At 59.2% G+C, this 21,639-nt stretch overlaps 1 protein-coding gene across 6 annotated transcripts; it reads right to left on the bottom strand.

Moving 5' to 3' along the window:
* Nucleotides 1–1,835: 1,835 nt before the first annotated feature.
* LOC128831457 (alanine aminotransferase 2-like) lies at nt 1,836–19,681 on the bottom strand. Of its 6 annotated transcripts, none has more exons than XM_054017867.1 (11): nt 19,459–19,681; nt 17,593–17,721; nt 14,438–14,546; nt 13,938–14,071; nt 13,511–13,754; nt 12,216–12,295; nt 10,287–10,423; nt 6,866–7,037; nt 6,103–6,258; nt 5,884–5,996; nt 1,836–3,275 (listed from the first exon to the last, which is right to left on the bottom strand). In XM_054017867.1, the coding sequence occupies exons 1-11, from the start codon at nt 19,579–19,581 to the stop codon at nt 3,269–3,271; spliced, it is 1,404 nt and encodes a 467-aa protein (XP_053873842.1). In that variant the 5' UTR covers nt 19,582–19,681; the 3' UTR covers nt 1,836–3,268. The 6 variants fall into 6 exon arrangements, with proteins under 6 accessions (XP_053873842.1, XP_053873841.1, XP_053873838.1 ...); XM_054017866.1 differs by having other exon boundaries at nt 1,836–2,767; XM_054017863.1 differs by lacking the exon at nt 1,836–3,275 and adding an exon at nt 4,458–4,592.
* Nucleotides 19,682–21,639: the final 1,958 nt, after the last annotated feature.

The raw sequence follows: 21,639 nt of genomic DNA, 5'->3' as shown, positions 1-21,639 counted from the left end.
GGGCACTTTGTACTGTGACTCTGCTGTGGGCAAATGGCCAAAGGGGACATTGACTTTCTATAGACTCATAGGCTTTAAGGTCAGAAGGGACCAGCATGAGCATCTAGTCTGACCTTCTGCACATCGCAGGCCACAGAACCTCACCCCCCCACTCCTGGAACAAACCCCTAACCTCTGGCTGAGTTACTGACGTCCTCACATCATGATCTGAAGACTACACCTTACAGAAAATCCACCATTTGCACTCGTTTAAACCTGCAAGTGACCCGTGGCTCAGAGGAAGGGGAAAAATCCAATCTGACTCAGGGGGAAATTCCTTCCCGACCCCAAATATTGCCAGTTAGACCCTGAGCATGTAGGCAAGACCCACCAGCCAGACACCTGGGGAAGAATCTCTGTAGCAATTCAGAGCCCTAGCATCCCATCAGCAGTCATTGGAGTTATTTGCTGCTAGCAGTCACAGATCGGCTACACGCCATTGTAGGCAGCCCCGTCATACCATCCCCTCCACAAACTCAACAAGCTCAGTCTTGAAGCCAGTTAGGATTTTTACCCCCACTGCTCCCCTTGGAAGGTGGCTCCAGAACTTCACTCCTCTGATGGTTAGAAACCTTCACCTAATTTCAAGCCTAAACTTGTTGCTGGCCAGTTTATATCCCTTTGGTCTTGTGTTCACATTGGTGCTTAAAGTAAATTACTCCTCTCCCTCCCTGGTATTTATCCCTCTGATGTATTTACAGAGAGCAATCAGATCTCCCCTCGGCCTTCTTTTGGTTAGGCAAAACAAGCCAAGCTCTGAGTCTCCTCTCATAAGGTAGGTTTGCCATTCCTCGGATCATCCTAGTAGCCCTTCTCTGCACCTGTTCCAGTTTGAATTCATCTTTCTTAAATGTGGGAGACCAGAGCTGCACACAGTGTTCCAGGTGAGGTCTCACTAGTGTCTTGTATAAGACACTAACACTTCCCTGTCTCCACTGGAAACACCTCGCCTGCTACATCCTAGGACTGCATTAGCCTTTTTCATGGTCGCCTCACATTGGCGGCTCATAATCATCTTGTGATCAACCAACACACCCAGGTCTTTCTCCTTCTCGGTCACTTCCAACTGATAAGCTTATAGCAAAAATTCTTGTTAGTCCCTAAGTGCCTGACCTTGCACTTTGCACTATTAAATTTCATCCTATTGCTATTATTCCAGGTTTCAAAGTCATTCAGACTTCTTGTATGATATTGCGATCCCCCTCCGTGCTGACAATACCTCCCAACTTTGTGTCATCTGCAAATTTTATTAGCAAACTCCCACTTTTTGTGACAAGGACATTAAAATATGTGAAATATGATTGGTCCCAAGACCGATCCCTGAAGAACTCCCGTTGTAGTCTCCCTCCAGCCTGACAGATCACCTGTCAGTATGGCCGGTTGTAGTCTCCCCTTTATCCACCTTTCAGTTCTCAAATTAATCCCCATCTTCTTTAATGTAACTAATAATTTCCCATGTGGAACTGTATCAAATGCCTTATGGAAATCCAGGTAGATTAGATCTACTGCATTTCCTTTGTCTAAAAAAATCAGTTATCTTCTCAAAGAAGGAGATCAGGTTGGTCTGGCATGATCTACCTTTTGTAAAAACGTGTTGTATTTAATCCCAATTACCATTTACCTCTATGTCCTTAACTACTTTCTCTTTCAAAATTTGTTCCAAGACCTTGCATACTATTGAGGTCAAACTAACAGGCCTGTAGTTTCCTGGATAATTTTTCTTCCCTCTCTTAAAACTAGGTACTATATTAGCAATTCTCCAGTCGTAGGATAGAAACACTGAGTTTACAGTAACAGAGGGTCCTGTGGCACCTTTAAGACTAACAGAAGTATTGGGAGCATAAGCTTTCGTGGGTAAGAACCTCACTTCTTCAGATGCAAGTAATGGAAATCTCCAGAGGCAGGTATAAATCAGTATGGAGATAACGAGGTTAGTTCAATCAGGGAGGGTGAGGTGCTCTGCTAGCAGTTGAGGTGTGAACGCCAAGGGAGAAGAAACTGCTTCTGTAGTTGGATAGCCATTCATAGTCTTTGTTTAATCCTGATCTGATGGTGTCAAATTTGCAAATGAACTGGAGCTCAGCAGTTTCTCTTTGGAGTCTGGTCCTGAAGTTTTTTTGCTGTAAGATGGCTACCTTTACATCTGCTATTGTGTGGCCAGGGAGGTTGAAGTGTTCTCCAGGTTTTTGTATATTGCCATTCCTGATATCTGACTTGTGTCCATTTATCCTCTTGCGTAGTGACTGTCCAGTTTGGCCAATGTACATAGCAGAGGGGCATTGCTAGCATATGATGGCATATATAACATTGGTGGAAGTGCAGGTGAATGAGCCGGTGATGTAGCTGATATGGTTAGATCCTGTGATGGTGTTGCTGGTGTAGATATGTGGGCAGAGTTGGCATCGAGGTTTGTTGCATGGATTGGTTCTTAAGTTAGAGTTGTTATGGTGCGATGTGTGGTTGCTGGTGAGAATATGCTTAAGGTTGGCGGGTTGTCTGTGGGCGAGGACTGGCCGCCTCCCAAGGTCTGTGAAAGCGAGGGATCATTGTCCAGGATGGGTTGTAGATCACTGATGATGCGTTGGAGAGGTTTAAGCTGAGGACTGTAGGTGATGGCCAGTGGAGTTCTGTTGGTTTCTTTTTTGGGCCTGTCTTGTAGCAGGAGGCTTCTGGGTACACGTCTGGCTCTGTTGATTTGTTTCTTTATTACTGAGTTTACAGATTCCTTCTGTAAGCAGAGTTAGGATGAACTCTACCCTGACATCTGGTGGTGAATTATGGCGAGTGTGGAAAAGAACTTCAGGGGCTGATCTCGTTTGCATAGGCACACCCACCCGCCTGGCATGAAACAACAGCAACTGATAGTGGTTACTTTGGATGGGGTGGGATCCCCAGTTTCTCTGTTATTGGGGCAGGAGGAATAAAGTGTTGTTACCCTGATTATGTGAATCAAGGACAATGAAACTGTTTTATGACAGAGGGTCTCACCATCACCTAAGTAGCACTTGCTAGACAAGGGACATGGGTTCCACACCCCAGTGAATTGAGAGAAGTAGAGGACAGGTATTTGTACTTGATGGTATGGGCTGTCTTCAAACACTAATTGTGCCATCTCCTCTCTCTACTGTTGAATGTCAGAGCTAGCTTTGATTCTATTAGGAATCTAGTTACAGGCTGCTGAGCTGAATTCACTTTGGGCCAATAGTGCACCAGCACTGGGCTGCCCCTACTATGAGCTGAAATCACAAAAGAGCTAAAGTTACTAAGAGCTGAGATCACTGAGTGCTGTGTTAACTAGAGGGGGAGCTTGAAGCTATATTGCTAAGCAGTTTGTGGGGATGGCTGGAAGAGTAGCAAGTGGCGCAGAGCCTTGTGGGGATGGTTGGAGCGGCCCAAGGAATGGCGAGCGGAGCTGTTTGAGGGGATGGCTGGAGTGGCTCACAGGTCGGTGAGCAGAGCGGAGCCATTTGCGGGGACAGCTGGAGCGGCTCACAGGTCGGGGAGCGGAGCAGCTCGTAGAGCAGAGCAGTTGGTGGGACAGCAGGAAGTGGACTGGCTTGTGGTGAAGGCTGCAGCGGAACCCCACGGAGAGATGGCCAGTCGGCCTCGGATCACGTAAGGTGCCCCTTAACACCCTGTGTGCCCCCCTTTTACTCTGGGGCTGCACTGACCAGGGACAGAGACTTTGGGGGTTGTTGGACTTTTGGGACTTTGGGTGGTTGCTGGACCCAAGAGACTTTGGGGGTGTTGGACTTTGGGGACTCTGGGTGATTTTTGGGTTGCTGGATTCAAGAACCAAAGGGAAAGGACACAGCCCAATTTGCTGGGGTGGGTCTTCTGCTCATGGTTTGTGTTAGGAATCCTGTTTGTGGTGTTTTTTCCAATTTAATGCTGATGTCATTTACCTCATGTTATTAAACATTTTCTGCTACACTCAGACTCCGTGCTTGCGAGAGGGGAAGTATTGCCTCTTAGAGGCGCCCGGGGGTGGTATGTAATTGTCCCAGGTCACTGGGTGGGGGCTCGAGACGGTTTTGCATTGCGTTATTGAAACGGAACCCCTAGATACAGAACCCGGCCCTTGTTGCCAACTTAGATGAGCAGAAGGGTTACATTTAAAAATCCTTGCTATTGGGCCTGCAATTTCATGTGCCAGGTCCTTTAATATTCTTGGATGGAGATTATCCAGGCTCCCAATTTAGTCCCATTAAACTGTTTGAGTTTTAATTCCACCTCAGATGTGGTAATTTTGACTTCCGTATCCTTATTCCCTTTAGCCACCCGGCCCCTACCTGGGAGCTCTTCATTACCGTTATTAAAAACTCAGGCGCAGTATTTGTTTAGGAGTTGTGCCATGCCTAGATTATCTTTCATCTCCACCCTATATCTGCAGAGGCCTCTGTTGGTTGATCTTGTAATGTGATTAATTCCATTTATTCATTGGGCATCGCCCACCCACTCTTCAGGAATATCGCTGCTGGAACTGGGAGTGGAACTCTGCAATGGTTTGTAAAACAATCCTCAGCGTCTCCACTCGGGGCAGCAGCGTCATCCTGGGAGGGGAAGGGAAGGTCACTGGGAAGAAGGTGCTGGGCTGATCCCTCGCTCCTGCCTAGGCTGGGGGTTCTTCCCTGAGCAACCCTCTGAAGAGAAGGGTTGAGAGCCTCAGCGCTGGGCCACTGAACCCTCAGCTGGCAGAGCCCTGGGACTCTACTGTAGGGGGCACTGCTGCCCTGGCCCTAGATGCAGATGGGCCGGCGGGTCCCTGCCAGTGCTCCTCCATCTCTAATGGCCCTGGTGCAGGGATACAGGAGGGCTCAGCTCTGCAGGAGTCTGCGGCCCAGGGCCTGATTCATGGGGAAAGCCTGATTATGAAAAGGATCATGTTATGGGTGTGATGAGGGGTCTTTACCCTTTCCTGGCTGTAGGCACCAGGCAAGGGGTGAGGCCAGCCTGAGCTCATTCATAACCCATCACCAAACCCCACCCCATCACCCAACCCCCAAACCGTCACTGATCCTGACCCGTCACCCAATGCCTGCCACCCATCACCCAACCCCTGACCCATCTCTGACACTGACCCCATCACCCAACACTGCCTTGTCACCCATCACCCAGCTCATCGCGGACCCTGACCCAATCTCCCTACCCCACTTTCTCACCCATCCCCACGCATCCATCACCAAACACCACCCATCTCTGACCCTGACCCCATCACCCAACCCCACCTTCTCACCCATCCCCACGCATCCATCACCAAACAACACCCATCTCTGACCCTGACCCCATCACCCAACCCCACCTTCTCACCCATCCCCACGCATCCATCACCAAACAACACCCATCTCTGACCCTGACCCCATCACCCAACCCCACCTTCTCACCCATCCCCACGCATCCATCACCAAACACCACCCATCTCTGACCCTGACCCCATCACCCAACCCCACCTTCTCACCCATCCCCACGCATCCATCACCAAACAACACCCATCTCTGACCCTGACCCCATCACCCAACTCCACCTTCTCACCCATCCCCACGCATCCATCACCAAAAGCCACCCATCACTGAACCTGACCCCATCACCCAATCGAACCTTCTCACCCATCCCCACACCTCCATCACCAAACAACACCCATCTCTGACCCTGACCCCATCACCCAACCCCACCTTCTCACCCATCCCCACACCTCCATCACCAAACGCCACCCATCACTGAACCTGACCCCATCACCTGTCACTGAACCCCACCCTGTCACCCTAATCAAACCCCACCCGTCCTCTGTCACCTGCCCCAACCCTGTCTCCTGTCACTGAAATGAAACTCCTCGTCCTGCAGTACCTGACGTGGTGGGTGCCCCGGCGCTGCCCGAAGGTGCTCCCTGGGGCCAGTACGATCCCCGTCGCCTCCAGCAGCTTCTGACAGAAGAAGAAATCAGGCTCCAGACCGAGGGCCTAGGAGGAAAAAAGGGCATCAGGAGGGGCGCTCCCCACGCTCTTGGCCGGGCTGGGCCTGCCTGCTCCCCACGCACCACTGGGCTGCTCCATGCCCGGCTCTCACCTGGGCCTCCTGCACAGCCCTGGCTGGGATCTGGATCCTGGGGAAGGAGTACATGGTGCCCTGCACGGGGTTACAGCGGATCCCGGGCACCTGGCTGAAGATCTCCTGGGTCAGCTGCGCTTTGTGGGCCAGGTCGCTCAGCACTGCCTGCTTCTCCTGGGAGCCACCGAAAGAGAGAACCATAGTGCTGAGTGCAGGAGGTAGGTGTTCTCCTCTGGGAATAGAACCCAGGAGTCCTGCTCCTTGCTCTAACCACTAGACTCCTCTCCCGCTTAGAGAGAGGAGTAGAACCCGGACCCTGACTGTCAGACGCTGCTCTAACCACTAGCCTGCAGCCTCGAGCTGTGCCCGCCCCCAGCTGCTCTTTCACCGACACCTGCCGAGGCCGAGCATTGTCTGATGAGCTCAGCTCAGCAGCAGAGGAGACTGTTTCCTCCTGAGCTGGGCACCACTCTGGCGTCCCTCGAGCCACCCTGACTCTGCCACACCCCAGCTGTTGGCTGTTCCCAGCGCCAACCCTCAGCACCATGCCCTCTTCCTTCTTCACCTGCCGTGCCCTGGAGCCACCTGTGCCCTCCCCCCTTACCTGTGCTCTGGACCTACCCGTGGCATGTTCTGCCTAGCGTCTCTGCCTCTCCCCCTGCACCCTGGTGCTGCATCCCCAGTCCCAGACCAGCCTGCCCGCCTTTCCCTGCGCCCTGCAGCTGTGTCCCTCCCCACTCCCCCAGCCCTCCCACCCTGCCATGCGGCATGCAGCACCCACTGCCATGAAGGTCCGGCAGGAGGGCTCCCCGGGCAGTGGCGGTTCCATCAGGGCATCCAGCAGGACCTGGCCCAGGATCAGGGGATAGATGGACATTCCCCAGGAGCAGAAGCGTTTCATGATTGCTGGGTCGATGTTCACAAGCTCAAAGAAGCCGGCCCGGAAACCGCCCCTGCCAGAGCAGAGAAGAGGTAAGCTCCAGGGGCCATGCCCAGCCCTGCACCCCACTCACCGAGTGTCAGAGCCCTGGGGCACAGCTGGGCGGCTCCTGGATAGAGGGGGCTGGACTGGCCAGGGCCCTTCTACCTCTATTCGGCATTGGTGAGGCCTCATCTGGAGTACTGTGTCCAGTTTTGGGCCCCACACTACAAGAAGGATGTGGAAAAATTGGAAAGACTCCAGCGGAGGGCAACAAAAATGATTAGGGGGCTGGAGCACATGACTTATGAGGAGAGACTGAGGGAACTGGGATTGTTTAGTCTGCAGAAGAGAAGAATGAGGGGGGATTTGATAGCAGCCTTCAACTACCTGAAAGGGGGGTTCCACAGAGGATGGATCTGGAATGTTCTCAGTGGTGGCAGATGACAGAACAAGGAGCAATGGTCTCATGTTGCAGTCGGGGAGGTTTAGGTTGGATATTAGGAAAAACTTTTTCACCAGGAGGGTGGTGAAGCACTGGATTGGGTTACCTAGGGAGGTGGTGGAATCTCCTTCCTTAGAGGTTTTTAAGGTCAGGTTTGACAAAGCCCTGGCTGGGATGATTTAGTTGGGGATTGGTCTTGCTTTGGGCAGGGAGTGGGACTAGATGACCTCCTGAAGTCCCTTCCAGCCCTGATATTCTATGATTCTATGATTCCTCTTTATCTGTTAGGACAAGGTCTAATAATTCCCCCTGTTGGCTGCAACACTTTTTGAGTTAGGAAATTGTCATCTATAACGTTTAGAAATTCCGATAATCTTTTAGTACTGGCAGCATGAGATCTCCAGCATATGTCACTCAGATTGAAGTCCCCCATGATCACCCACCTTTTTCCCCCTACATTATAGATGGATGGGTAAGGAGCAGGTCATCCTGTTCCCTAGTGTGATTTGATGTCATGTAGCAGACACCAGCTAGTATCCCATCTGTTAGGCCATTGATCCATAATCATTCAAGATCATTTTCTTCTGAGTTAACCATGACTCACAAACAGATCGTGCCATTTTTGACATGCAGTACCACTCCCCCTTCCTGTTGGCCCACTTGTACTTTCCTAAATAGGTTATAAATATCCACTTTCACACTCCAGGCATGGGAATCAGCCCAGCAGGTTTCAGGAATACCAACTCGATCGCATTTACATTCATCAGTGAGCAAGTCCAGTTCCTCTTGTCTCTCACCCAGGCTCCTAGCATTGGTGTAGAGGCAATTCCAGAATTTCTTCTCTTCGTGTCCTTTGGCTCCTTGATTCATTTTGGTCTCCACATCGCGATTTTGTGCTGAGCGCTCCGAGCTTCCCTAGTTTTACCCCCTCCCCCATTTTGCTATTAGTTTAACCCCTTCCTGACCACTCCAGCCAGCCTGTTCCTGAGGAGGTTGGTCTCCCTTCTACTGAACGGGGTGGCCATCCAACCTATACAGCCCCCTCTCCCCATGGAAGGTGGACCAGTGCTCCACAAAACCAAACCCTCCACCCTACACCACTTACCTAGCCAGCGATTCACGGCCAGAATCTTCTGCCTTCAGTCTTCCTTTGCTTGTGGGACAGGAAGGATCTCAGAGATGGCTTGGACATTCTTCTTCTTCAGCATGCCTCTGAGTGTCCTGAGGTCATCTACTTTCCGTGAGCTACCATTAGTGCCGATGTGAACCATCACCAGTGGATCCTTGCCCATTGCCTTCAGAAGCTGAGCCAGTCTTGGCTTCGGGAAGGCAGCACACCATCCTGTTGTCTGCTTGTCCCTTGCAGAACGTTCTTTCGATTCTTCTGAGTATTGAATCCCCAACAAGGATCATCTGTCTTCCTTGGATGGTTGGAGAACTCTTCATGATTAAGCTTGATTTTCTTACAGGTTGGACCAAGCTGCCATCCACATGTGTCCCAGACACCTCTCCGTTCCCCTAGACCTGCTGGGTCTGGAGAGTTTCCACACTGAGGCCCTGATATCCATTTGAAATGTCTGGCTGTGTGGAATTCCTCCTGCTTCTCTTCTCTCTGGGGCCACAGTCTGTCTAGCCTCATCTGTCTCCAGCCGTGTAGAATGCTGCCATGACCTCCTGCCTCTGGTGGTTACCAAGACCCAAGCCTCCTCTCTCACTCCCTCTCCTACCAATTCCTTTGTGGTCAGCTCCAATCTCCCTTGAACCTGGGGTATTGGTGTTCCCCGAACCTGGTTGTCTAGGAACTCCTCAGCTTCTCAGGTTCTTAGTAGTGTCTCAACTTGCCCCTCCAGTCCAAGAATCTTTTCTTCCAGCACAGCCACCAAGGTGCACCTCATGCACAGAAAATCCCTCCTGGAGAGAGAACGTGGCACGTCCAAGGCAGGGGTTCCATCCCTTCCCTCGCTGGCCATCTCCATTTCACACATCATGCTGAACCAGGAAGGAAAGCCTCCCATGCTCCCTTTAACATGCCCTGTCCGCTGCCTCTGTGGCTCCCGAGTCTGCCCAGCAAGTGACTTTTTATACCAAGTCTTCCCGGCTCAGCTCCGCCCACCCCACCAGAGAGCGATTTATATCAAACAGCTGGGCTGATCACAGCTCCAAGGATTGGGAGCTCCACAGGCAGTTGCTTTGAGCTGTCACTGTTCAAGCCTCTGTACCTACGGTATCTGCAACTCCCCACCCCATGTAGCTGAGTGTTATTGGGACCCCCCAGGGCTGGCACCTACACGAATCATAGAAGATCAGGGTTGGAAGGGACCTCAGGAGGTCATCTAGTCCAACCCCCTGCTCAAAGCAGGACCAATCCCCAACTAGATCAAGATCAAATGCCCAGCGTGGGGCTTGAACCCATGACCCTGAGATTACGGTGTTTGCCTCTGAGTCGCGGTACACCTGGCACCCTAGGGGTCTGGGGCACGCCAGCACTGACAGCCAGAACAATTACAACTGCATCACGGGCTCTGCCCCAGATGGCACTTGTCCCTGACTGGTTTTGCAATCTGTGTCCCTGAGCTGACCATGAGCCTACTCCCTCACTGGCGTCACCAACCTGCCCTCCAAGCTGGCATCGCAGTCCATATGCCAAAGAAAGGCCAATGATTTTGTATGTACTGGGGCAGGAACTGCCCATACCCTTGTAATCCTGGGGGTGGCACCAGGGTGAAGGGGCACATGAACCCCATAATCTCAGAGAGGGGTCAGGAAGGACCCACCATCTGGAGCATCCACAGGGGGAGAAGGGGCATTTCCAGGCCTGGCAGCCGGGGGTGCACTCACTCTGCGGCGAAGCCCTTGGAGACGGAGTAGAAGGAGATTAGCTGCACCGCGCTGGAGACTGCGGGGCCCAGCTCACACAGAACCCGCTTAAAGGAGAGGAAGGGGGCGTCCGGGGTGAACACACAGTCCTGGTGAACCTGCCGGGACAGAGAGGAGGATCAGGCTGACGCCTGAGGGGAGGGGGAAGGAGCCCAGCGTGCTGCCCACCAAGGATGGTGTCAGGTCTGAGGCCTTTGTCTGCAGCCATGTTAGGAGAGCAGCAGCCGTGAGCCAAGAAGCAGAAAGTCACATTCCCGCATTCCATCTAAACCATATTAAAACAATGGCCTACCATAGTGTGAGCAAACTGGAGAGAGTCCAGCGGAGGGCAACGAAAATGATTAGGGGGCTGGAGCACATGACTTATGAGGAGAGGCTGAGGGAACTGGGATTGTTTAGTCTGCAGAAGAGAAGAGTGAGGGGGGATTTGATAGCTGCTTCCAACTACCTGAAGGGGGGTTCCAAAGAGGATGGAGCTCGGCTGTTCTCAGGGATGGCAGATGACAGAACAAGGAGCAATGGTCTCAAGTTGCAGTGCGGGAGGTTTAGGTTGGATATTAGGAAACACTATTTCACTAGGAGGGTGGTGAAGCACTGGAATGGGTTACCTAGGGAGGTGGTGGAATCTCCTTCCTTAGAGGTTTTTAAGGTCAAGCTTGACAAAGCCCTGGCTGAGATGATTTAATTGGTGTTGGTCCTGCTTTGAGCAGGGGGTGGGACTAGATACCTCCTGAGGTCCCTTACAACCATGATATTCTATGATGCTGTTCAGAAAGTGCCCCTCCTAACAGTACCCACCACCACCAGATAAGCGAGGAATCTCTTAAGTCAATGTTAAAAGAAAACTTTGTTTGACAGCATTCTGTCTGGCAAGGACTCACTCCTCAACAGCTGTGGGTGTGAAATCTATACGTCTTTATTTTTTTGGTTTTATGGGCCCCACTTCTCTAGTGTTTATCTGTATGGTCTCTGTCTGGTTCTTTGATTGCTCTTGTCTGTTGTATAACTAATTTTGCAAGGTGTAAATCAACTAATATGGTGGTATGATTGGTTAAAGAGCTGTTTTGTAATGGGCTACGATTGGTCAAAGAATTATTTTGTAATATTTTAGTTACATGATTGGTTAAGGTGTACCTAAGCAGGACTCTGGTTTCACTATATAAACTGGGGTCCAAAGGGAAGTTCTTTAGAACCAACTCCAGGACACAACCCCAAGCCAATCACACCGGGCAGAAACTGGAGTCCCTGAATGACCTGATCCAGACTGGCCAGCAGCAAAAGTTCATCTGTCTCATTGGGAGTGGTGAGCACTGTGTGCGTAACGTGTGCATTCTATTTTTGTGATTGTTAATAACTAGAGGTTAAGGCTATTACTGTGTAAGGCTCTTTCACTGGGAGAAGATCCTGAAAACCCACAGAAGAGAACGCCCTGAGCCCTAGGCAGGGCCGTCCCTAGCGGGGTGCAGGGTCCAGGACAGAAGTGACGGATTCGTCTCTTCCGGGACCTACCGCATCAGCCAATCGCACCGGCCTGTGGGGCCACGCAAAGCACAGCGCCCGGAGCGGTTGCCCTGATTTGCCCTACCCAAGGGACGGCTCTGGCCCTAGGAGCTGGGTACGGGTCTGAGTGGGTATGGGTGGCCTTGAGCCCTAGGAGCTGGGTACGGGTAGGTGCCTTTTGCCCGGAGCCCTAGGAGCTGGGTACGGGTGGGTGCCCTGGAGTGTGCGGGTAGCAATGGAGAGGGGTCAGGGTGCTTCTGGGGATGGAGGGCAGGGCAGGGTGCTGAACACCAGCTCCTCTTGTTGGACCCCCCCACATGCAGCCAGTGGCTAAGGGCTGCTCTCCCAGCTCCCCAGGGTACCGGATCCCGGGGGCGGCCGGGCACCCACCTCATCCGCCAGCAGGAGCAGCCTCTCCTGGGCAGCCAACTGAAGAACATCCTGCATGTGTCTCCTGCTCAGCACGTGGCCTGCGGGCACAAGCAGAGTGGGTGAGGGGCCTCCAGGTCCCTTTGATCCTGGCCTCGTCCCACAGTGACCCGGGAGGAGGCCGAGATCCAGGAGCCCCCTGGCAGAGGGTGGGGTCGCCCGGTCTGCCAAGGCCGAAACTGAGTCAGGTGTGGAGCCATCCTGCCAGCCTGGCCTGGCTGCTCCCGTCCCGATCATTCCAGCCAACGCTACCTGCTGAGAACCCCTTCTGCCCCTCAGCTGCCAGCTGGGACCCTGCCGCCCAGTTCTCCCTGCCGCCCAGTTCCCACTGCTGCCCAGTTCCCACTGCCGCCCAGTTCCCCCTGCCGCCCAGTTCCCTCTGCCGCCCAGTTCCCCCTGCCGCCCAGTTCCCTCTGCCGCCCAGTTCCCCCTGCCGCCCAGTTCCCACTGCCGCCCAGTTCTCCCTGCCGCCCAGTTCCCCCTGCCGCCCAGTTCTCCCTGCCGCCCAGTTCCCCCTGCCGCCCAGTTCCCACTGCCGCCCAGTTCCCTCTGCCGCCCAGTTCCCCCTGCCGCCCAGTTCCCACTGCCGCCCAGTTCTCCCTGCCGCCCAGTTCCCACTGCCGCCCAGTTCCCACTGCCGCCCAGTTCTCCCTGCCGCCCAGTTCCCCCTGCCGCCCAGTTCCCACTGCCAGCCGGGGCTGCTGCCACCCGCTTCCCCTGCCAGCCAGAGCCCCTGCCCCCGGGTCCTCCTGCCAGCCAGCAGGGTGTGTTGCTGGTGCTGGGTGCTGAGTCTCCCTCCCCTGCCCCACAAAGCTTTTACAACCATTTCTTGCCCCTCTGTCTTCTGGCTGATACGTCACCTGGGCAAGGCAGGCCGGGGAACGGGGTCTCCTCTGCGCCAAGGGCCTGTGTCTGAGGCAGAAGCTGTGTCCTGTTCTCCTAGCTCTGTCCTGCCCCAGAGAGCGTCTGTGCATTGACTGCCCTGGGCACGTCCCCGGCTGTGATCTCCTGCCCCGTGCTCCTGGCCCTGACCCCACTGGGCTCTCCTCCTGGGCGGGGCAGTGCTGGGTGAGCCAGGGCCCTGGCGTCTGGGTGCCACGGTGCAGCAGTTACGGGAAGAGCCCAGCAGATCCCCACGGGCGCGTTCCCTGCGGGGCCCACGGCAGGGTCAGCCGCCGGCTCCCCAGCATCTCGGGGCACGCTGGAGGAGAGCTGATGAGGACGGGGTTGGGCAGGGGGCGCTCGCTCCGACTCACCCGTCGGGTATCCAGGGTTGATGACGCAGAGCACTTTGGGGGTGCAGTGTCCCCTGGCTTGGCCGAGCACCCGCCTGATCTCCCCAACGTCCAGGGCCCAGCCGCCCTCCTCGTCCAGGTGGTACTGCACCCCGATAGCACCGGCCAGTGCTACGGCGTCCGCAAAGAGAGGGTGCCCGGGCACTGGCAGCAGCACGCCCGCCCTCCTGGGGTCCTGCTCATTGACCACCAGGGAGAGGAAGTCCTGGAGGAGGAAGAGAGAGCACAGGCTGCTCCGGGCTCACGCAACACCGCTGGGGCGAGGGAGGACAAGGGCTGGCAGGCTAAGGGTTAATGACACAGGGGCTGGGGAGGCTGCCCGGCCGGTGGGGCTGGCTGGTCCAAGTCCCCGCTCCCCCAGGCTGGATCTGGTTCATGCTGGACTCACCACTATGGCCGTGGTGATGCCCCCGCACATGACGATGTTCCTGGGGTCACAGCGGATGCCCCCGTCTCTCCTCTCTAGGTAGCGGGCCACCCTCTGGGGGACAGCGGTGGTGACGTACTCCATGTTATACGCCCCTTGGGAGAAGGACCCAGCCCAGCGTCAGGGACAGACTCTGCCGCTTAACTGCAAAGAGCAAGGACCCTCCCTCTCCTTCTGCCCCCAGAACCAGGGGCAGTCAGCCAGTCAGTCCTGGCAGAGCGCCCCACTCTGTGCCACGCAGCCCCCACCACCGCCACAGGCAAAATTCACTGGATCAGCCATGGAGAAGGCCCCCCAGTCAATGGGCCAGTGGGGAACGCAGATGGGGCCCAGTCCACTGCCTCCCCCACCCCACAGCTGGCACCAATGGCCCTTCTCTCTGAAGGTTTCAGCAGCGACTCCAGGGAGACCCAGCTCCCAGGGCGAGGTCTATCCCGACGGAGGCTGCGGTGCTCAGGTACCGGCGCTGGAGCTGTGCAGCTCCTGCAGGATGCGGCTGGCTCGCTGCTTGGCGTCCCGTGGCATGGAGTCAGCATGCAGCAGCTCTGGGTAAGCGCAGATGGCAGCCACCTGTAACGGCGTAGCCCAGAGACAGTCAGCGCACGGGGTGGAACGGAGCGAAGGTGATTGACAGCCCAGCGCCCCAATAGCCAAACACCCCTTTCCCTGCATTCAGCCCCCAGCCCTCCCAAGCAGCTGCCCCCTGCAATCAGGGGCGGATCAGCCAGCAAGGGAGGGTGGGACATTCAACCCTTAGACCGGACCCAGCTCCCTGCTACCCCCCCACGAAAGGTGCCCCATTCCCTCCCCTCCCCCATGGTGAGGTTATCCGGGCACCCCCAGCTGGGGGCTAGGAAGCCCCTGCCATGGCAGAGTATTGCGTGGGGAGGGCTGGGAACGGTCTGTCGGATCTGTAGGACTGAAGCAGGGCAGGGCTGCACGCGACGGGATTTGCTCCCCAGTGGCTAAGGGCTGAAATGGTCCTGGGCCAAGCTCCTGGGTGAGGGGGTCACGTGAGGTAAGCGTCTGGGCTGGTACCAATGGGTCATTCGGGCCTGGCTAGGACCAGCTCCCTCCAGCGCCGGTCCGGGAAACCAATGGGAGCCTGGGCCAGGAGGGAGGCGATTCCCCCACCTGGCTGCAGGACCGCAGAGCCAGGGCCGTGAGCTGGGAACAAGAGCTGCAGCAGCTCCCCCAGGGACGGACAGACAGAGACGGTGCCGAACCGAGTGACAGCAGCTTGGCGAGGTGGAGCCCTTCACCGGCTCGCTGCTGACCTAAGGACTTGCCCCATGGCTGATACATCCTGCTCTGTTCGGGGGGTCGCTGCAAACCCTGGCTGGCATGCATCAGTCCCTGGCCCCCCACGGGGCAGCAAGCCGCAGCGCCTGGCCTGTTGTAGGGCGGCAGGGGATGCCCGAGCTGCGGCCAGCTCCAGGACAGCTGATCTTACGCCCTCCATGCTCTGAGGACAGCACAGCAGGGGAGCGTGCCTGCCGAGGGGCTCCGTGCACGGCTGGATGGGGGTGACCTTTGGGTAGCATCCCGCTAGGCGTAGGGCAGCGGCCGTCCGGATTGGCCCCATGGCTTTGCCCCAGTCGAGATCACTAGCCATCCCAACTCCTGCCCAGCGCACCTGCAGCGCAGCGCCGGCTGAAAAGCCACACAGCCCCTCGCCCTGTGGCGCGTGAGCGCCGCCCAGTGGCCAGAGTAGGGCGTCCAAGGGAGGGTTTGCTCAGGCTATGGCAGGGGCGGGGAAACTTTTAGGCCTGAGGGCCGCATCAGGTTTCCAAAATTGTATGGAGGGCCGGTTAGGGGAGGCTGTGCCTCCCCAAACAGCCAGGCGTGGCCGGGCCCCCGCTCCCTATCCGACCCCCCCGCGTCTCACACCCTGACAGCCCCCCCCCGGGACTCCTGTCCCATCTAACCCCCCTGTCCCCTGTCCCCTGACCACCCCGCCCCTTCCAACTCCTCCTCTCCTTCCTGACTTCCCCATCCAACCACCTCTTCTCCCTGACCCCATCCAACCCCCCCTCCTTCCTGACTGCCCCCCGGGACCCCTGCCCCATCCAACCGCCCCTTCTCCCTGACCCCATCCAACCCCCCCTCCTTCCTGACTGCCCCCCGGGACCCCTGCCCCATCCAACCGCCCCTTCTCCCTGACCCCATCCAACCCCCCCTCCTTCCTAACTGCCCCCCGGGACCCCTGCCCCATCCAACCGCCCCTTCTCCCTGTCCCCTGACTGCCCCGACCCCTATCCACACCCCCGCCCCCTGACCACCACCCCGAACTCCCCTGCCCTCTATCCAACCCTCCCGCTCCCTGCCCCCTTACTGCGCTGCCTGGAGCACCGGTGGCTGGTGGCACTACAGCCGCGCCGCCCAGAGCACCAGGATAGGCAGCTGCACCACCCGGCTGGAGCCAGCCCCGCCACCGTGCAGCACAGAGCACCGGCTCCTGCCCCAGGAGCTCACAGCCCTTCTGCCCAGAGCATTGCGCCGGCGGTGGGGCAAGCTGAGGCTGCGGGGGAGGGACCGGGGGCGAGCGGCGAGCCTCTCAGGGCAGGAGCTCGGGGGCTGGGCAGGAGGGTACTGGGGGCCGGTTGTGGCCCACCGGACGTAGTTTGCCCACCTCTGGGCTATGAGGATGCCTCTAGTACTGGCCCTTGACCGCTCAAACCCAGTCCCTGAACCGCTGCCCGAGTGGGGTTGCTGTCGGCTATACAATGAACGAGGACCCAATTAGCCACTAAGGGGTAAACCCCGATGGCCGTGGAGACAGCCAGGGGGCTCTCCTGGCCTCTCCGATCTCGCAGACAGGAACAGGCACAAGCTGTGGCATTGGGGTCAGGCAGAGGATCGGGGGGTCGGGCCCAGGGCTGGGAGTCATGAGATCTGGGCTTAGTCTCCTGCCCCCGTCCTTCCACCATGTGACTCACGTGGCTCTGAGCTCACTCCCCCTTCCTGCCAGGGCTAGTGCACTGGTGTGTGTGTGGGTGTGTGGGGGGGGTTGGCACAAGGCCACCACTCAAGCCCAAGTCTGAGGGCAGACTTACACGGGGCTGGGTCTCCGCACGGGGATGACTTTCCCCCCAGGGCTTGTCCCATGCGTTGTGATCCTCACATGGAAGCTGGCAGAGGAAGGCCAGGGGCGTAGAGAGGGGGACGTGTGTGCTGTGGGGTGCTCGTGGGGGGACTCAAAAAGACACTCAATGACATGGGTGGTAGCTCACACAGGTAGGGGTAGCTCATGCTCAGGGTGACCCTGAGCTCTGCAGCTGGGTGACTGTGGGCCTCAGTTTCCCCTCTTGCCCTTTGCATGTCTTGCTGTTTCAGCGGGTCTCCCCAGGGCAGGAGCTGCTGGTCGCTGGGTTTGTGCAGCTCCCCGGGGCCCAGGTCCGAGGGCTGCTGGGGTCGCCGCATGGAACCGGGGGCAGGGATGGGCGGGAGGCTGCTGTCTGCATTGCAGCTGGGCGGGGGGAACCCAGCAGGGGCTTTCCCGCCGGCTGCTCCCTCCCACACGGAGTGCAGCAGGAAGGGACGTGGGGGGCATCCCAGAGGGTCCTGCTGGTCTCTGCTCTCCCCAGGGGCTGCAGGGGGGATCCTTGCTCCTCACCTGGCGTAGGAAGGTGATGGGTCTTTGGCCTGCAGCGTGGGGGTCCCCCGAGTGGCACCAGATAACCTCCCGGAAGGGCTTCTCCTCTCCCTGGGGCAGAGAGCAAAATGCCCCCACCAAGGGGGGGCTCTGAGCCATCCTTAACAGAGCTGGCCCCTCCCCCCCTTCCCCGGGCACGGGCTCCCCAGCACAGGCTGCCTTTGTCCTTCTCCCTGTGGGCAGCTCTGGCACAGGTTGGCTGGCCCACATTCACCCTCGCCCTGCGGCCCCTTTCTGCCAGCCAGGCTGGAGCACCCCCACCACGGGGGGATGTGAGGAGGTGTGACTGGCTCGGGCCAGGGAGCCGTGAGCCCTGCAGGGCCGGCTCAGTGACAGGGCAGGGAGCCGGGGCCTGGCCCCGTGAGCCCCGCAGGGCCGGCCCAGTGACAGGGCAGGGAGCCAGGGCCTGGCCCCATGAGCCCTGCAGGGCCGGCCCAGTGACAGGGCAGGGAGCTGGGGGCCGGCCCCATGAGCCCTGCAGGGCCGGCTCAGTGACAGGGCAGGGAGCCGGGGCCTGGCCCCGTGAGCCCCGCAGGGCCGACTCAGTGACAGGGCAGGGGGCTGGGGCCTGGCCCCGTGAGCCCTGCAGGGCCGGCTCAGTGACAGGGCAGGGAGCCGGGGCCTGGCCCCGTGAGCCCCGCAGGGCCGGCTCAGTGACAGGGCAGGGGGCTGGGGCCTGGCCCCGTGAGCCCTGCAGGGCCGGCTCAGTGACAGGGCAGGGGGCTGGGGACTGGCCCCGTGAGCCCTGCAGGGCCGGCTCAGTGACAGGGCAGGGAGCCGGGGCCTGGCCCCGTGAGCCCCGCAGGGCCGGCTCAGTGACAGGGCAGGGGGCTGGGGCCTGGCCCCGTGAGCCCTGCAGGGCCGGCTCAGTGACAGGGCAGGGGGCTGGGGACTGGCCCCGTGAGCCCTGCAGGGCCGGCTCCGTGACAGGGCAGGGAGCCGGGGCCTGGCCCTGTGAACCCTGCAGGGCCGGCCCAGTGACAGGGCAGGGAGCCAGGGGCCGGCCCCGTGAGCCCTGCAGGGCCGGCTCAGTGACAGGGCAGGGAGCCAGGCTCTGGCCCCATGAGCCCTGCAAGGCCGACCCAGTGACAGAGCAGGGAGCCGGGGCCTGGCCCCGTGAGCCCCGCAGGGCCGGCCCAGGGACAGAGCAGGGAGCCGGGGCTGGCCCCTTGAGCCCTGCAGGGCCGGTTCAGTGACAGGGCAGGGAGCCAGGGACTGGCCCCGTGAGCCCCGCAGGGCCGGCCCAGGGACAGAGCAGGGAGCCGGGGCCTGGCCCCGTGAGCCCCACAGGGCCGGCCCAGGGACAGGGCAGGGAGCCGGGGCTGGCCCCGTGAGCCCTGCAGGGCCGGCCCAGGGACAGGGCAGGGAGCCGGGGCCTGGCCCCGTGAGCCCCCCAGGGCCGGCCCAGGGACAGGGCAGGGAGCCGGGGCTGGCCCCGTGAGCCCCGCAGGGCCGGCCCAGAGACAGAGCAGGGACCAGGGGCCTGGCCCCGTGAGCCCTGCAGGGCCGGCCCAGGGACAGAGCAGGGACCAGGGGCTAGCCCTGCCCAGGTGTGACTGACAGAACCGGTTGCCAAAGCCCATCAGGGCAGGGCTGGGCTGCGGGACGCTCGATGCCCGGGGGCAGTGGCGCTGGCAGTTCCACAGGCCGCCCTCTGGCTGGCCCTGCAGGCAGCAAACAGGCAGTCCAGGAGGCCGGTGCTGGAGCCACTGTTCAGCAGAGACCCGCCCTGCCAGCGCCCGCAGCCAGGACCCAGGACACTGCCCCATGCTCTGAGCCCCGGCAGCCCCAGGAATACCCCGAACGCTTTCCCAGAATCCCCCTCACCTGCGCCAGCTGTCGCTGGATTTCCGAGGCCCTCTCCAGCAGGGGCCCCAGCGTGGGGAGCCTGGCGCCTTTGACACACGGATTCACAGAGTCCAGAGTCAGGACCTTCCTCCCAGCCGCCATCCCACCGCTGGGCTCCGGCACACAGAGGGGCTGGGAATGCCTGAGCTGTGACTGGGGGGAAGGTGCCTGGGTCCCTGCAGGGCTGACGAAAGCCCCGCCTCGGGGGGCGGCCCAGGGCTCGAAGGTCCAATTCCCCTTCCCTGACCAGAGTCCAAAGGTGGCCCTTTGGGTTACTCGTTAATGAGCCAGAGAGATGCCCTCAGCTCCGGCACTGCTGGGTTTGCCATCAGCGCTGCCCAGGGCAGGGAATTCTGAGCCCCTCAGACGGCCGCTTGTGTCTCCGCACGTTGCCGAAAGGCAGCCGGGGGTGGCAGCCCAAGAGGGCTGGCTGGAGCTCCGAGTCTGCGGCCCCTGGGGCTCGGAACCGCGCCTGCCTCCCCCAGAGCACTGCACAGGGCAGGGGCCCCAGGCTCGGCGCTCCAGCTGCCCCCTGCAACTGGCCTGAGCATCCTTCCTGGCCAAGGCCCCCGCAGCATCCCTGATGCTTGTTTCGACCAAGGGGAAGATGCTGCCCCCTGGGGGACACTCGGGGCGTTACAGCTCTAGGGGGGGCTGAGTCCTTGCCCCCGGGCTCTGCTCTGCGCAGAGGGCTTTGCAATGCCCTCCCGTGGGTCTTCCCCCTCAGCAAGGGCCAGGCCAGCGCCTGCCTGCCCCGTGGCTGTGACCAGCCCTCCCCTGGGACTGCGTGTCCCAGGCATCCCCCTGCACTAGCGAATGGTGCATGGCCCTTCGCCAGTGCTGGTGGGGCCAGGCCAGGCTTGGCCAGTGCGGCTCTGACCTGGCTCGGCTCCGCTGGGGCCCACGGGCAGCGGAGGCGCCGTATGTGATTTGGCTAATGCCTGGGATCAGGTGTGTGATCGTGGCTCCCTCTAGTGGCCGGCCCCAGCACAGCCGGCTAGTCACTCAGCCAAGGGCTGGCGCTGCAGCCGCCAGTGGTTTGGTGCTGCGTGTCATGGGTTCAATCCCCGCTAGTGCCCTGCTGCGTCTGGCCAAGGGGCACATTCCTGCCGAAGGGACCACACCTGCTCCTTGGACACCAGATGCCTCTGCCCCGGCCAGGCTCCTGCCAGCACAAAGCTTGGTGGCCCTGGTGTCTGGAAGGAGTTAGCGTGCCCATCTGGGGCAGGCATTCACACCCAGGGGAGCCAGCTTGCCATAGACCTTGGCCTCTGCTGGGCATTGGTGCCAGCTGTGCCCGTTTTGTGCCAGGTGAATTCCTCTCCTGGCCGGGGAGCACCTGGACTGTGATCGCCCCCCCCTCCCCCCTTGTCCCTGGGCTCGCTCTGTGATGCCTTAGCCCTGCAGAGAGAGGTGGGTCAGCCAGACAGGCCTGCAGGTCGCCAGCGGCCCCACTTGGAGGCTTTACTCCCCTGAGCAGGGCTGGGTGGCCACTGGCATGGGATCAGAGCGCAGACACTCACCCTGTTCCCAGGCCAGGCCCGTACTGTCTCAGTGCCCATGTGGGCACAGCCATGCCCCCTCTCTGCACAGGCTAACCCGGGCCAGACAGCAGGGAGTGAGTGGAGCAGCCTGCCAGGCTGAGAGAGCCGAGGGAATCGGCGTGTGGGGAGAGGTGGATCCCCAGGGCCCCGGACAGGTGGCTGCCTGTGTGCTCTCCTCTGCCCAGCGTTGGTGTCACGGGGCTGTGTGTGGGCAGGGCACAGGGCTCTGGCGAAGGGCCCCTGCAGTCACCATCTGCAGGGCGGAAGGTGCCAGCCTGGGGGCATCCTGTGGGCGCTCTGCCCTGGCCCCGGTGCCCAGAACTGCCTAGCGGGGGTGAAGGGGGCTGCGGGGTTACCGGGTCACTGCGGGTAACGAGTGCTGAGGGCCAATAACCGAGTCCCTAATCCTAGCACCATGTGAGAGACCGTAACGCCACATCTGCCCTGGCCGAGCTGCCAGGGGGCTCCCAGCCTGCGCCCCCTGCAGCGCCCCCTGCTGGGAGAGCCTGGGGCTGGAGTCTCCAGGAGCTCCTCCCCCCACCAGAGCTCCTGCCCTGCTCCCCACAGCGCCCCCTGCTGGGAGAGGCTGTGACTGGCGTATCCAGGAGCTCCTCCC

This window comes from Malaclemys terrapin, chromosome 2 (assembly GCF_027887155.1).
Source record: "Malaclemys terrapin pileata isolate rMalTer1 chromosome 2, rMalTer1.hap1, whole genome shotgun sequence".
In the NCBI taxonomy this organism is placed as follows: domain Eukaryota; kingdom Metazoa; phylum Chordata; order Testudines; family Emydidae; genus Malaclemys; species Malaclemys terrapin.
Note: the sequence above shows the minus strand (reverse complement) of the source record. Positions and strands in the feature narration are given on the sequence as shown.